This window comes from Strigops habroptila, chromosome 11 (genome assembly GCF_004027225.2).
Source record: "Strigops habroptila isolate Jane chromosome 11, bStrHab1.2.pri, whole genome shotgun sequence".
Taxonomy (NCBI): domain Eukaryota; kingdom Metazoa; phylum Chordata; class Aves; order Psittaciformes; family Psittacidae; genus Strigops; species Strigops habroptila.
This window is the reverse complement of record NC_046360.1, coordinates 21,842,781-21,856,988: the sequence shown is the minus strand read 5'-3', so window position 1 is coordinate 21,856,988 and position 14,208 is coordinate 21,842,781. Positions and strand designations below refer to the sequence as shown.

Genomic DNA, 14,208 nt, shown 5'->3' with positions numbered 1-14,208 from the left:
CCGCGGCCCGGCGCGCCCGGCTCGGCGGCAGATCCCCCGCGGCCGCCATGGCCCTGACGGCCGAGACCGAGTCCCGGCTGTACCGGTCGCTGCGCGCCGCGGCCGGCGCCGCCGCGCACGTCGTGGCGCTGGGTTTCCCCACCGGCGTGGCCGTGCTGGCGCGGCCCGGATCCAGTGAGTGCGGGGCCGGGAGCGGGGCGGGCGCGAGGCCGGGCTCCGCCGCTCACCAGCCCTTCCCTTGCAGGTCTCTTCTCCTGGCACCCGCTGCTCATGGCCCTCGCGGTAAGTCCCGCCGCCCCGTTGCCGCTGCTCCCCGGCCGCGGGCACAGGAGGGGAGTCCCGGCGGCCCCGCGGGAAGCGCCCGGCGCGGAGGGTGAGCCCCTCTCGGGTGGGGGGAGGCTGAGCCCCGGGGGATGCGGAGCCGTGGGGCAGGGGTTGGGGCGGCGGGTGCCGACCCCCTGCGCTCTGTGTCCTAGTTCTCGTTCCTGATGACCGAAGCGCTGCTGATGTTCTCTCCGGAGACCTCGGTGCTCCGCTCCTTCTCCCGCAAAGTCAAAGTGCGGGCACACTGGGCCCTGCAGCTGCTCGCCCTCCTCTGCGCGCTCCTGGGGCTGGGCATCATCACCTACAACAAGCACCTGAACGGCAAGGCGCACTTCGTGACCTGGCACGGGCTGACAGGGCTGCTGACCGTGCTGTACGCCGGCGGGCAGTGCGCGGGGGGCGTGCTCCTGCTCTACCCCAAGCTCATGAAGAACTGGACGCTGGCCAAGCTCAAGCTCTACCATGCGACCTCGGGGCTGGTGGGCTACCTGCTGGGCTGTGCCAGCCTGATGCTGGGCATGTGCTCCCTGTGGTTCACCACCTCGGTGACCAGCGTCTCCTGGTACCTCGCCATGCTGTGTCCCCTTCTCACCAGCCTGGTTATCATGAACCAGGTGAGCAACGCTTACCTGTACCGCAAGCGGAGCCAGCACTGAGGGCTTGATGCACATCCGAACTTCCCCTGCGTGAGACAGCGAGGTCAGGGCTCCCCCTCGCACGCCCCACGGGGGTCCCCTGCTCTCATAGGGTCTCCTCAGAACTCGATTTCTGCCTACTCGTCTCTCGTCCTGGATCGTCCATAGTGTTGTCCCTGGGGAGCAGCTACAATGTGCGTGACACCGAGCAGGCAGGAGCTGCCCTCCTCATGCCTGCCTTGGTGGGGGTGTTTCCCAACACCGATGAAGCTGCTGGTCCCCATGGCAGCTTGGTGCTTAGTGCTGGGAACCGGAGGGCTCACTCAGGATTCCTGCTCCTTTTCCCTTCCCACCCAGGGCTGCTTTGGAGCAGGCATGACAGGAGCCATTGTGTCCCGGTGAGGAGGGCAGGGAGTCCCTGCTTGCCCGGGAGGCTGCGTCGGCACCACGCTGCCTCTCCTGCCATGGAGGCAGCTGGGCTAGTAAAAGCACAGGGCACGGTTGTGGCTTCAGCCGCAGGAGGGCTGAAGCAGAGTGGCAGCACCCGTGCCAGATGCAGTGGGACAGCAGCATGTCCAACCCCACAGCACAGCCCCACGCAGGACCGGTGCAGTGAGCCCAGCCTGGCGACCACAGATCCACGCACAAATCTTTCCTGCAGGCTGGGACAGCAAAGCTTCAGCCTGGCAGGAAGGGGGGTCATTTTATAAAGCAAATTCCCAGGCCGGGCTGCAAAGGAGCAGGATTGTCCCTCTGAGGGGCACAGGGAACAGCGGGAGCATGGGGGAGCAGGGCTCAGGACGGACCTGGGGACAAGCCCTGGAGCCAGCCTACGAAACAGCCCCCAGGAAGGCAGAAAGGAACATCCTCACCTTGCCAGCACAGCAGCCTGCCTTCAGCCCACCCGACACTGGGGATCCATCTGCTCCTCAGCATGTACCCTGCTCCTGGCAGGGCTGGAGAGCTGGGAGCAGCGCCCAGGCCGGAACATTCCTCTGTCTCCAGAGCTTTTATTCAATAAAGATTTCAGGCAGCTACAGTGCAACAAGCCCTCTTTACTGCCGGGAGGGAGGGGGGATTTGGGGTGCAGGCAGACGTCCCCCCACTGTGCACTTCTCACCTCCTGCTTGCAAAGGGTCTTTCCCAACCTGCTGGGAGCCCCTGGGAAGGAACCCCCCTCCCCAGGCTCCTGCAGGGAGCCCCCAGGGGCTGCTCTGTGCCTGCCCCGTGCCCTGCCCGCGCTCTGCTGCAGGAGCCGACTCTTTCAAAGAACTCTTTATTGATACCGAAACGTCTGTGGTTTTCCCAGTTGACAAAACCTTCTCGTGTGGTCCTTTAAAAAAATAATCAGACACTATCAACCCGTGTCCCAGGCTGGGGAGTGCCCGGGGGTGCAGGAGCCGTGAGGAGGCTGTCGCAGGGAGATCCTCTCCATCCAGAGAAAAAAAACAACAAAAGAGCCCATCAACACAGAGGAAGGGAAAGAGAAGGGGGAGCCCATATTCTACCTGCAGGAAAGAAAACCTGCTGCTGAGGAAAGCAGCGAGAGCCCCACTGTCAAAATTAATTCCAGCTTCTAGTGTAATCTGACAAACGGATTAGCCAGGGAGCAGCCGAGGGCACCGGCTCCTCGCAGGGCTTTGGGGGTGGCAGAGGGAGGAAGAGAGAACCCCATCGTGAGGGGCTGGGTGGCCCCTCCTGCCCAGCGTTCTGTCCCCCCGCCTGGCAAACCTCTCACCTCCTGCCAGGGCCGGGGGAGGCTCCCCACAGGAAAGGGGTTCAGAAAAGAAACCCACCAGCCTTCCCGTTCCCTCGGGTGGGGACAAAACTACCTTCGGAAAGGAGGAAGGAAGTGTGGAGCGCTCCGGCCAACCCCGGGCACGGAGGAGAAGCAAGGAAGCACGGCCGACTTAGCTCCCGTGTGGATAAGCAGTGGCCTGGGGCAGGGATCAGCACCATGTCCCCTCCCAGAGCAGCCCCCGCTGCCGGTGCTGACGTCCACGGGCTGCCCCGTGCCCGGGAGAGCGGCTCGAGGATCCCGTCCTTGTGGTGGTGGCAGCGCCGTCGTCCCGGGCGCCCGGTGCTGGCTGCAGCGAAGCATTGGAATGAGGTAGCCCCCTGCCTCTGCCGCGGGAGGAGTCCCCGCGCCCACCGAGCATCCCGGCGGTGGGGGGCACCACGGGGGTCAGCAGCTCTCCAACGGAGACCAGGCCGGGAAGGGGGCAGCGTGTCAGCCGGTCACAGCTGTGACGGGGCATCCTGGAAGGTGATGAGGTTGGACTCCTGGCTGGAGCCCTTTCCGGCTGCGCTGGGGTCCGGCAGCACTGGGCTCTCGGCCTTGACTGTCACTTCCTCCTCGTCGTCCTCCATGCTGGGCCAGGCCGACTGGTCCTCCACGCGCTTCAGCCGCTCATTCAGGGCCTTCAGGGCCAGCTGCCTGTGGGGCAAGAGCAGGCAGGCAGGTTACCCTGGGTCGGGCAGGGTGAACAGCTCTGCCTCTGCCCCTGGCCCCTTCCCAGCAGGGGAGGGTGGACTCAGCAGCACTGGAGGTGACACAGAGCACCTGGGGCTGCCCCACATAAACACACTCTAGGACCACACACACAGGGTTTTCGTGCCACGTGGAGTGCTCGGAAGCTGTCAGATGGCACGCAGCCGCTCCAGAACAGGGGAAACACCGAGCAGGGGAAAGCAGAGCGCCAGTGCCTGGTCCAAGCCTTCCTGCTGGGAGTCTGAAGGCCAACGCTGGGTGTGCGGCGGGGCCGGGGTGTGGGACTGACTCACACCTCCTCCTGTGCCAGGGTGAACGGCTGCAGGGCTGCCACGAGCAGGGGGCCAGCACCTTCGATCCCCTTTCCTCCTGCAGGGACCCCAAACCCCACCTGCCCCTTTGCCAGGATCTCCCTGCTCCTCTCCTGCGCTTCCACCACTGCTGCAAGTCTGGAAGAGTGGGACAACGTCCCACCTCCCCCCGAAATGCCACCACCTCCACAGCAGGGAGGGCAGTCCCCCCGAAGAAGGTCCCCCCTTAGCACCCCGCACCCAAATCTCCCCACTCCTCCTCTTTAGATCTTAAACCTGACCCTCCCTGCCCATAAACACGATCCCCATGGAAGCAGGGCAAGCGGTACCTTCTCCTCTCGGCGTCCTGGGGGTCTGTCCCTGGCAGGCTGATGGTGATGGATGACGGGGCACCCACATCGTAGCGTTTGACTGTCTTGCGGCAGACCTTCACCTTCACCAGGATGCCGTGGACCACGTTGGCCACCAGACCCACCGCGGGCTGCAGGATCTCGGGGAAGAAAGTGGCGAAGGCGAAGTGGTCGGACATGTCTCCGCGGCCTCTACTGTGCCGCTGGTAGAAACGGAGATAGACCCAGCTGGAGAGGAGCCCGAAGCCGTACGAGGCCAGTACATTGCTCTCGACGAGGGCAGCGAGCCGCAGCAGAGCCAGGAGAAGGAGCAGGAGCATGGGGACAGCCTTCATTCTGACTTGGGGCACCTTCAGGACGGTGCTGTCCCCCATCGTCTGCTTGAGGGCCACCAACACTCCCCCGAGGAAGCCCAGCCCGCCGTGGATGCGGACGGCGAACAGGTAGGCGAGGTGGAAGGAGGCCACGTAGGTGAGGAAGTAGGCGAGCGCCGCCAGGAGCCCCACCGACACGTTCACCACCGCGAAGAAGACGAGCAGCTCCAGCGCGCCCCAGAGGGGCTCCAGCAGGCGCCCGGCCGCCCCCAGCGTGGCCAGGCTGGCCGCCAGGCCCCAGGCGCGCTGCTCCACCAGCCCGTGCGTCAGCAGCGTCCACACCCAGAAGTTGGGGGGCAGGAGGTAGCCGGGGGTCACCCCCAGCCCGTACGCCGTGTCCGCCCCGAAGGACAGCAGGTACAGCAGCAGCGCGGCGCCGCTCAGCGACTTCACCACCACGCTGGTGCCGGCCAGCGCCGCCAGGAAGTGCTGCCGGGCCACCGGCAGGTACCGCCGCATCTTCGGCCCCCGCCGGCGGAGCGGAGCGGGGCCGGGACGGGGCTGCAGCGCCCGGCCTTCCCCCGCCGGGCCCCGCTCAGCCCCCGACCAGGCCCGGGCCCTCCCGCCGCCGCCTCAGGCCGCGCCGGACCCCGCTGCTGGGCCAGGCCGGGCGCAGACAAACAGCGGCGCTGCGCGTGCGCGGGGTGGGGAAGGGGCGGGGCTGAGGAAGAGGAAGGGCCGGGGCGCGTCGCGGGGCATGTCGGGACATGTAGTGCGGGCCCGGGGGGGGCACCGACACGGGGGGGGACACACGGACACGGGGGGGCACGGAAACGGGGGGGACCACACGGACACGGGAGGGGGGCACCGGCAGGAGGGGGGCACGGACACGGGGGGGACACACGGACACGGGGACACACGGACAGAGGGGACATGGACTCAGGGGGGGCACAGACATGGGGGGACACACAGACACGGGGACACGGGGGGTGGCCCAGACACGAGGGGGGCACGGACACAGGGAACACGGACTCAAGAAGGGGCACAGACATGGGGGGGACACACGGACACGGGGACACACGGGCACGGGAGGGGGGCACCGACACGGGGGAGACACATGGACACAGGGGACGCGGACTCAGCGGGGGCACAGACACAGCTGGACACAGCCGTAGCAGAAGGACGGGGGCACACAGTCATGGGGTTGTGGACATGGGGGGCACAAACCCGGGGGACACACACACACACACAGAGACATGGGTGGGCTGGGCACGGGGGGGGGTCAGATGGGGACACTGTCACAAGATGGATGTGGGGTGACAGGCACAAGAGGACACGGGTGCGGGGGGCACAGGGGACACAGGGATGCGGGGAAGGGACCACGCAGCCCTGAGGCAGCGGCACTCCAATGTCCTGCCTGTCCCCCCCCCGCCCCGTGCACATGTACCCGGGCAATGACGCAGCCACCGCCTGTGAAGTGAAAATATGAACATTATTTAATAACTGAGTCTCTGTAATAAACCATTTGAAAATATTTTACAAGGAGTCACACGCACGATATCTTACAAATTGTCTTTTTGTTGGTTTTTTTTTTTTTTTTGAAGTTTTCCAACGCTTCTGTACAAAAAAAAAAAAAATTAAAATAAAAACCCAAAGAAATTAAAAATAAAGAAAAAAACAATTAAAAACCCAATGCTTTTGAATGAGCAGAGAGAAGCTTTCAGGTGGGGAACGGGGCAGGATGCGACCCCGGTGGGACCGGGGGGCCCGGGGCCACGCCGCCCCTTTGTCTCATTGGTTTTTAACTTAAAATAGACTATATATGTATATATTTATAGGTATGTATAGTGGTGGTTTCTGGCAGAGCACCTAACTAGACTACAGAAGTACACACACTCCCGGTAACACAGAGCCATTTGTTCAAACACGGTTCCCAGAGACAGTAACCAAACACACACTGAAAAAGCTACAAGCAGAATGACCATTAATTAACCCCAGCACTAATTAGCGCCTGGCACCCTCCCCAGCCCCCCCGGGGTGGCTGTGCCGCGGGGGCTCCCTTGGCCCCGGTTGATGGGGTGGCTCTGAGCGGGGTCCCCGGGGGGGTGAGGGTCCCCGGGGCTGCCTGCAGGGGCAGACGCCCCCGGCACTGCCGGGAGCAGTGGGGGGCAATGGGTGGTGGGTACAGCCCCCCCTGCACCACAGCACCCCGGGGTGTCACGGCCGGGCACCCTGCACCTTGTGCTGGCCCCCCCCAGCCCTGCGGCACCTCTCCTGGCTGGGGTGCTGTGGGGTGCCATGGGGTGCCATAGCTGAGCAGCTGCTCCATCCGCCTCTTTGGCACCCAGCGTTTTGGCTGGGGCACAACACCCTCACCCGAGTGCCCCGGTATGAGCCCCAGCACCTCGGGGCACCCCCAATGCGGGGTGCCCCCAGCCAGGACCGTAGCAGCACCCAGGGCACGGGAGCCTGGCATGTCCCTTCTGGGGACATGTGGCACCTCCTGCTCCACTTCCCGCCGTGGGGCACACGGCGCAACCCGCTCGGGGACACATGGCACGTCCCCCTGGGGCCCAAGCGCCACGCTCCCCCGGGCGGTGTGGTTTCTTTGGCAGGGTGGCCGGGGGGCTGCGCAGGGCTGGGGCGGGCAGGGTTTCACAGTGATCTGCAGAACGGAAAAGAAACAAAATACACTTCTTTTTCCCCTCCTTTTCACCCCAAGAGCTGTGCCCAAGTACACACAAGCGCGGCTGAGCCCAGGGCAGGCACCAGGGCTCCATCCCGCCCTGGCACAGGCGACGGCCGCTGCCCCCCATTCCATCCCTGCCTGCATCCGGCCCGAGCCCGCAGGGATGCTGGAGCCACCGGCTGCCCTGCAGGCCCGGGGGGCTGGTACCCACTGGAACAAATAATACTGACCCGCACACTCAATTCCTTTTCACTTTTTTTTTTTTTTTTTTGTTTTTTCCCTTTTTTATTCCTTTTTTTTTTTTTTTTTTTTTTTTTTTTGTTTTCCCGTGTGTCCTCACTGCTGACAGCAAACACCGCCGGTCTCCAGGCGAAAAATGTCGGAAACTCGATGTAGAAAGATCTGCTTTAAAATCTTCAGGCTAAAAAAATAGGCGAGGTGGATGGGGGGTCGTGGGCACCGACGCCGCGTTCCGAGTCCGAGCGGCTGGGAGGGCAGGATGCCGGGGCACCGACCCCGTCCCCGCTCTGCCGGGGGGCCCCTGCCCGCACCCCGGCTCTTCTTTGGCTGCGGCCGGCGGGGAGCGTGGGGCGGCACCGCGGGGTCCCCGGGGCGGTGGAGGGGATGTTGCTCCCGCTCCATTGGGCCGGGGAAGGGGATGGAGATGGAGCTTGAAAGAAAAGAGAGCTGGCGGGGGGGCCGGGGGGCTAAAGGCAGGCGGCCGGCGGCAGCGGGTGCCGGCTGGCACTGGAGTAGAGGAGCAGCAGCTGCAGCGAGAGCAGGACCCCCAGGGAGGGGGCGAAGGAAGCCCCTCGGCCGCAGTCTGAGGTATCTTCCTGGGTGGGGGGCAAAGGGAGAGGGGCCGTGGGGCATCCCCAGTGGTGCCTCGGCACCCCAGGGGCACCCACTGCACCCCTGCTGTACCTCCTGCCCCAGGATCCCGTGGCACTGCCCCCCGGGGGGACACCTCATGGTGCTGCTCTCCCTGGCAGCCCCATGGCTCTGCTCCCCCCCAGGAGAGTACCCCATGGCAGTGCTCTCCTAGGGACCCCCATGGCTCTGATCTCCCCAGCGGGCACCCCAAGGCTCTTGACCCTCCATCCCACCCCCCCCCAAGTCTTCCCAGGGCTCTGAACCCCCATCAGGGGGTCCCTCCACAGCACTGCACCCCTGGGATCCCCCCATGGCTCTGTTCCACTCAGGGGGACACTCCATAGCTCTGCTCTCCCCCAGCCCAGGGGGCACCCACTGCCCCCATCCCTCCCAGGCCCCCCCCAGCTCCACTCCCCGCTGCACCCCACATACTGTTGCATTGTAGTCGAAGCAGATGTGGGGGCCTTTCCGGTAGCGGGGCCTGTCCACCAGCTCACACTGGTTTGGGTCCCTCGGGGGGGCTTTGCAGGTCAAGGAAACTACCAGGGACAGGGCAGTGGGGGCCCATGGGGCGCCCCATGGCAATCCCCATGGCAATCCCCTGACCCTATGGCCACAGGCTGGCTCCTTCCACTGCTGCCAGACCCCACAGTTCCCGGCCCCCCTGCCCTGCCCCACAGACCCTGCCTGTCCCCCCACTGCTCTGCCACCATGTCCTGGTGGGACGCAGCTGGGCCACCAAAGGATACCTCTTACCTCCGCCTGCAGCAGCTTGACAGACTCACACTGGCTGCAGAGGGGCTTGTCGGCCACCACAAAGAGCAGGTTGGTGTTGGCCAGCCTCTGCGCATGGAAGAGCCTGGGGGTGCGACAGCAGCAGGGACCCCAGTGACCCTGTGCCCTGATCCCCCCCTAGCCCATGGTGCCAGCCCTGCTGGCGGGTGGCTCTGGGGAGGCTGAAACAGCAGCACGTCCCCATCCGCAATCTAATCCCCATCCCCAAACTCATCTCCATTCCCATCCCCAACCTCATCCCCATCCTCATCTCCATCATCTCCACCTCCATCTCCATCCCCATCTCCAACCTCATCTCCAACCTCATCCCTGCCCTCATCCCTATCCCCACTCTCCACCCTCTCCCTGTCCCCATGCCAAGGAGCTGCCCAAAAAACCAGCACAGATGGGTTTTCAGAGCTCAGTCCCACTTGGAGGGGCCCTGGGGATGTCATCATCATCCCACAGCCCATGGGGACACTACCACTGCTCTCTGTCCTCCCTGTTTGGGTACCACAGCCCCCCCGAGTGCTGCACAGCATCTCCCATGCCCCCATGCAGGGGGCTGCCCGCGGGTCCTGGCAGCCTGGGGGGTGTCCCCAACCCTGCCCAGGTGGTGGGACAATGGGGACGGACCCACCTGGAGCAGTTGCCGCAGTCGATGATGGCGTTGTAGGTGGCGTTGACGGTGCTGAAGTAGTACTGGGTCTGCTTCATGATGCAGCTCGTCTCCCTGGCCTCCATGCTGTCCCCCGCCACCTCCTCTGCGCCAGCACAGCGCCGTGGGCCAGGGGACACGGACCCCCCACCATGCACCCCCAACCGCGTACCCTTCCCGCCCCAGCCCGGGGCTCCCCAGGGACTCACCTGTCTGGAACCAGCTGCTGTAGGTGAGGCCGTACAGGAACTGCTGGAACAGGGACCTGGGGAAGGACAGTGCAGACACATCAGCTGGCCCAGCCCCAGGATGCACCGGTGCCACCTCACAGTGGCAATGGCCCCTGCGGAGGGGACACAGCAGGACTCACCAGGCTGCAGCCGAGGTCCACCAGGCGAGGTTCAGGAGGTCAGCCACGGTGGGCTGCGGGCAGAATCATACCATCAACCAGGTTGGAAAAGACCTTTAAGCTCAAGTCCAACCTTAACTCCAGCACTGCCAAGGCCACCACTAACCCATGTCACTGAGGGCCTCGTCTACACGGTGTGTGAACACTTCCATGGATGGTGACTCCAGAACTGCCCTGGGCAGCCTGTTCCAATGTCTGAGCACCCTTTGGGGAAGGAATTGTTCCTAATATCCACCTAACCCTCCCCTGGCACAGCTTGAGGCCATTACCTCTTGTCCTATCCTGTTACTTGAGAGCAAAGACCAGCCCCCTCCTGGCTCCATCCTTCTGTCAGGCAGTTGTAGAGAGGGATAAGGTCCCCCCCTGAGCCTTCTCTTCTCCAGACTAAACCCCCCCAGGTCCCTCAGCCGTTCCTCATCACAGTTGTTCGAGAGGGGGGCAGTGAGCCAGCAGGTCCCATACGGGGTGCTGGGAACACACTCATGTGTCCCCAAGCTCTTGAAGCTTGAGGCACCTGAAGCCACCCATGGGTGCTCACCACAAAGACACCGCGGGGCGCAGCGCCTGTGTTGCTCTGGGCCTCGGGGGCACAGACGGACTGGAAGTCGTACGACTCCTTGCGGGCGTAGAAGGAGTTGTTATAGAGGGCGGACATCAGGTTGGCATCCACCTCGCTGAAGAACTTGCCCACCTGTGATGAGGACACCAAGTTTGCACCCAAATGCCACCTTGCCATGGGTCTCCCCTAGTGGGGACTCGAGTGGGGCTTTGTCATAGCACCCGTGACATTAGCTCAAAGGTCTCAGCTCCCCGCTGGCATCCCACGCCCAGGAGAGCTGCTCTGTGGGCACTGCTCACCTGGTACCAGTGGTCCTCCTGGTTGGAGAGCACCAGGAAGCCCCCATCGTCGATGAGGACACAGATGAGGTCCTGGGGAAGGAGGGCAGCGTCACCCACCCCTGGCCATGCCCAGGGCAAGGCAGGGCAGGCAGGGCAGGGGGTGACGGGCAGGCAGGCAGGGGGGCAGCGCGGTGTCCCCAAGCCTGGGGGCTGCTCAGGAGCATCTCGGTACCAGGAGCACCCACACTGGGTGCAGGGAGTGGGAACCAGCACCCAAGCTGGCGGGTTCAACATCCACCTTGAGAGGGCTCCATGGTCCAGGGTGGATGCACTGCCCCAGGCAGCACAGGCAGGGTGAGCAGGGGATGGGGAGCCCTCCCAGCCACCCCCTGCTCCCCTGCCTGCTGCCCCCACTGCCACCACTCTGCCCACCACCCACCTTGTTGTTGGCCTCACAGTCCATCTCGCAGCTGGTCAAGGGGTCGCACTGTCAACCACAAACAGGGCAGAGGGACAGGTTAGCAGGACTGTCCTGACCCCAGAGCTGTCCTCCTGGCCAGGGCGGGACACGTGGGGCGGTGTGCCCAGGGCAGGGGGCAGGTGCCCCCATGAAGGTCAACAGTCAGGGCTGTGCAGGACATACAAGCCCAGCAGGACCACAGGCACCACATCCCAGCAGTGCTCCCCAGCAAGCACAGCTCCCTCCCCATCCCTGTCCCCGTCCCCATGCCCACATGGTGCCAGTGCCACAGGAGCCCCGGGCACACGTACCCTGCGGGCGCCCAGCTGGTCACGGTCCGTCCGGTTGCTTGCCAGCACTTTGAACTTCTCAGCCCAGGCCTCCAGGTCCAGCTTCACCCCCACCACTGGGGCAGCGGGGAGATGGGGTGAGCCCCAGCATGGGGGGACTGACGGGGACCCCCAGCTTGGTGTCGGGGCACACAGCACCCTGCCTACCTGCCGGCTTCAGCGTCTTGCCCCCGATGCTGAGCTCCACAGCGGTGCTCACCAGGATCCCGATGGTGTTGTTCTCCAGGTCCAGCTCCCGGTAGCCGGCTGTGGAGGGCAAGGGTGGCTTCAGGGGACATGTGGGGCCAGTAGCAGTCTGTGCCACCCCCTGCCACCCTGAGCTGGCACCCACCATCCCTGTAGGGTGGCTTGAAGATGTAACCCTTGTTGTCCAGGCTCCTCCGGTAAAAACTGGCATTGAAGGGCTCTGGTTCCTCTTCCCAGTCATCTGCAGCCCTGGGGGAAAGCAGAAAGCAGTCACAGCCATGACTGTCCCCTGGCTCTGGTCCCACCAGAGATGGCCCCACAAGAGCAGACACATCACTGCTTGGGGATGGACATGCACTCAACCCCCCGACACTCACTTGTTAGGGAAGATGCGGGTGATGCCCCCGTCGGTGGCTGCGAAGACAGCCAAGAGGCTGTACCTGTAAGGAGAGGGGCCAGGCACACCAGGCATCAGCGGGGTTTTGCTCTGCCCCATTTCCCATCCCCATATCCTGTCCCAGTCCCGCTCCGTCCCCAGCCAGTGCTGCCTGAGCCGGGCCACCTCGCCTCCACATACGTGTTGAGGTCCTGGTCCTTCCAGACCCGCTCCACCAGCTGCTGCGTGATGCCTGTGTCCAGGATCAGGTTGTGCAGGAGGAAGTTGTCACCTTGGGATGAAGATAGAGAGGAGGAGGCAGTGAGGGCTGGCCCCATGGAGGCCACCTGCACCCCCTGCCTTGCCCCAGCACTCACTCTGCAGCTCCTGGGACCCCAACCACAGCATGGTTCACCCCTGCTCCATCTCCCTCCTCACCCCAGTCCCCCTCAGTTCCCTCAGCCAGCCCCCCCACCAGCCATCCCTGGCTACTCACACTGCTTGGAGTCTGGGGTCACCTTTTCCATGAGGGCAATAAAGTTTTCCAGGAACTCGGTGTTGTTATCCGACAAGTCGAGGTCTTTGCAATACTCTCTGGGGTTTGGGGGACAAGGTTTGTCGTTCGCGAGGATGGAAAAGGCAAGGTCAGTTCTCCCCCAGGACAGCGGGGTGGGCGCTGGCCGTGCTGCCAGCACCCAGGCTTGCTGGGGGACATGACGGTGGTGACGTGCCACCACTCCTGTGAGTGTCACCCTGCCGGGCAGGCGGCTGTGGGCACCTCTGCAGCCAGCCTCTGCTGCCTGCAGTGCCACCGGCTCAGCCACCACACCAGCCACCGTGTCCATCACTGCCATGGGCACTGAGGTGCCGTCACCTCTGCCAGGGCCAGGTTTGATGGATCCCAGTTAGCACGAAGTAGTACAACCCTGAGCCCATCTCTCCCCATACTGGTGGGGCTACCGGTGGGACTGGGTGACTCTGCCACCAAACTTACCTGTGGGACCCTGGGGAGCGGGGGCTCCGCTGTGGGTGCCAGCGGGGCTTTGCCTGGGGAACCCCATGGCTGTGCTGGTGGCACCAAGCAGGCACTTGGCAGCCATACCTGCACCCTCTGTGCAGTTAGGTGCTGGGTGAGACCCACCAGAGGAGTTGGGTGCTTGCCTGTGGGCATCAATGGCCCCGAGCCCCTCCTGGGACAGGCACCACGGGGGGTGCCACATCCCCGTTCCAGTCTGGGACCACTGTGACTACAGAGCCCCAGCCCTGCCGATGGGATGGCTCTAACCCTGTCAGTCACCGTGAGGCTCTAACGGGATGGCAGAGGTTAGTGTGAGCCTCTCAGCGCCACTGGTGTGGCTGCAGGCAGTGCTGTGGGTCAGGGCTCCCCCTGCTCATGTCCCCTCCACCAAGCTCCTGACTCCACCAAAAACCTCATTAAGAGGACGAACGCTGGAGCAGGGGGTGGCAGGGAGCCTGCCCATGGGGCAGCTGAAAGAGCTGGGACGCCCTGGTCAGCCCATGGGGAGCAGCCACCTAAAGATCTACCCGACACGCACAGATACAGGTACTCACACACCCATGGGGGACATATGGTTTCTGAAAAGGTCCATGGCCCATGGCATGGCAGATCATACAGTCGCCCTGAGTGCCACCCCCACCACCCGGGGCCTGCCTGCCACAGGAAGGTGCTCACAGCGGGGACTGAAGGGCTCATCCTGATTTTCAAAGCCTGCTTTGAAAGGACACTGACCCCATCACTGTAGCCTCAGTGGGGCAGTCACAGGGCAGACCCACTCCTTGAGCCTTGGACATCACCTCCATCTATTTTCTTAGCACATTTCTGGGCCAATCTTTTAATAACAGGGTTTTTCTGTTTCTCAGTAATACTCTGCTTTGGCTCCCATGTTTTCTGGATCTCACCTCTGCTACCCCGTGCATCACCCAGGGACTGGGTCTCTTCAAAAAGCCAGGGCTGCACAGTAACTACATTTTGGGCTGGTTCACCCTGAACTGGTGTGACTGAGTGATCCTGCTGCAGGCAGGTGGCACGGCCTTGACCTGCTGCAGTCCCCCAAAACTGCAATGATGAAACACCTCCTAATGGGACATTTAGCTGTCATAATGACATATAAATACATAGGTGATTAGCTGGTAATGTTAATTAGGGC

The 14,208-nt window shown here is 63.6% G+C and overlaps 3 protein-coding genes across 4 annotated transcripts in view; 1 reads left to right on the top strand and 2 right to left on the bottom strand.

The window, feature by feature from the left end:
- Positions 1–2,004, top strand: LOC115614610 (cytochrome b561 domain-containing protein 2). The gene is made up of 3 exons (XM_030501724.1): positions 1–174; positions 245–282; positions 477–2,004. The coding sequence occupies exons 1-3, from the start codon at positions 48–50 to the stop codon at positions 978–980; spliced, it is 669 nt and encodes a 222-aa protein (XP_030357584.1). The 5' UTR covers positions 1–47; the 3' UTR covers positions 981–2,004.
- Positions 2,005–2,221: 217 nt separating this feature from the next.
- TMEM115 (transmembrane protein 115) lies at positions 2,222–5,126 on the bottom strand. The gene is made up of 2 exons (XM_030501723.1): positions 4,091–5,126; positions 2,222–3,396 (listed from the first exon to the last, which is right to left on the bottom strand). Exons 1-2 carry the CDS (start codon positions 4,942–4,944, stop codon positions 3,198–3,200), a joined length of 1,053 nt encoding a protein of 350 aa, XP_030357583.1. The 5' UTR covers positions 4,945–5,126; the 3' UTR covers positions 2,222–3,197.
- Positions 5,127–5,898: 772 nt separating this feature from the next.
- Positions 5,899–14,208, bottom strand: part of CACNA2D2 (calcium voltage-gated channel auxiliary subunit alpha2delta 2) — a 207,153-nt gene continuing 198,843 nt past the window's right edge. For both annotated transcript variants that reach the window (XM_030501716.1, XM_030501717.1), the window contains 15 exons: positions 12,537–12,634; positions 12,242–12,332; positions 12,042–12,104; positions 11,810–11,913; positions 11,626–11,724; positions 11,440–11,534; positions 11,108–11,155; positions 10,687–10,758; positions 10,367–10,519; positions 9,790–9,842; positions 9,629–9,684; positions 9,402–9,525; positions 8,737–8,846; positions 8,420–8,508; positions 5,899–7,950 (listed from right to left, as the gene is read on the bottom strand). In XM_030501716.1, the coding sequence (XP_030357576.1) occupies positions 7,822–7,950; positions 8,420–8,508; positions 8,737–8,846; positions 9,402–9,525; positions 9,629–9,684; positions 9,790–9,842; positions 10,367–10,519; positions 10,687–10,758; positions 11,108–11,155; positions 11,440–11,534; positions 11,626–11,724; positions 11,810–11,913; positions 12,042–12,104; positions 12,242–12,332; positions 12,537–12,634 (1,384 nt within the window). In that variant the 3' untranslated portion in view covers positions 5,899–7,821. The remainder of the gene's footprint in view (positions 7,951–8,419; positions 8,509–8,736; positions 8,847–9,401; positions 9,526–9,628; positions 9,685–9,789; positions 9,843–10,366; positions 10,520–10,686; positions 10,759–11,107; positions 11,156–11,439; positions 11,535–11,625; positions 11,725–11,809; positions 11,914–12,041; positions 12,105–12,241; positions 12,333–12,536; positions 12,635–14,208) is intronic.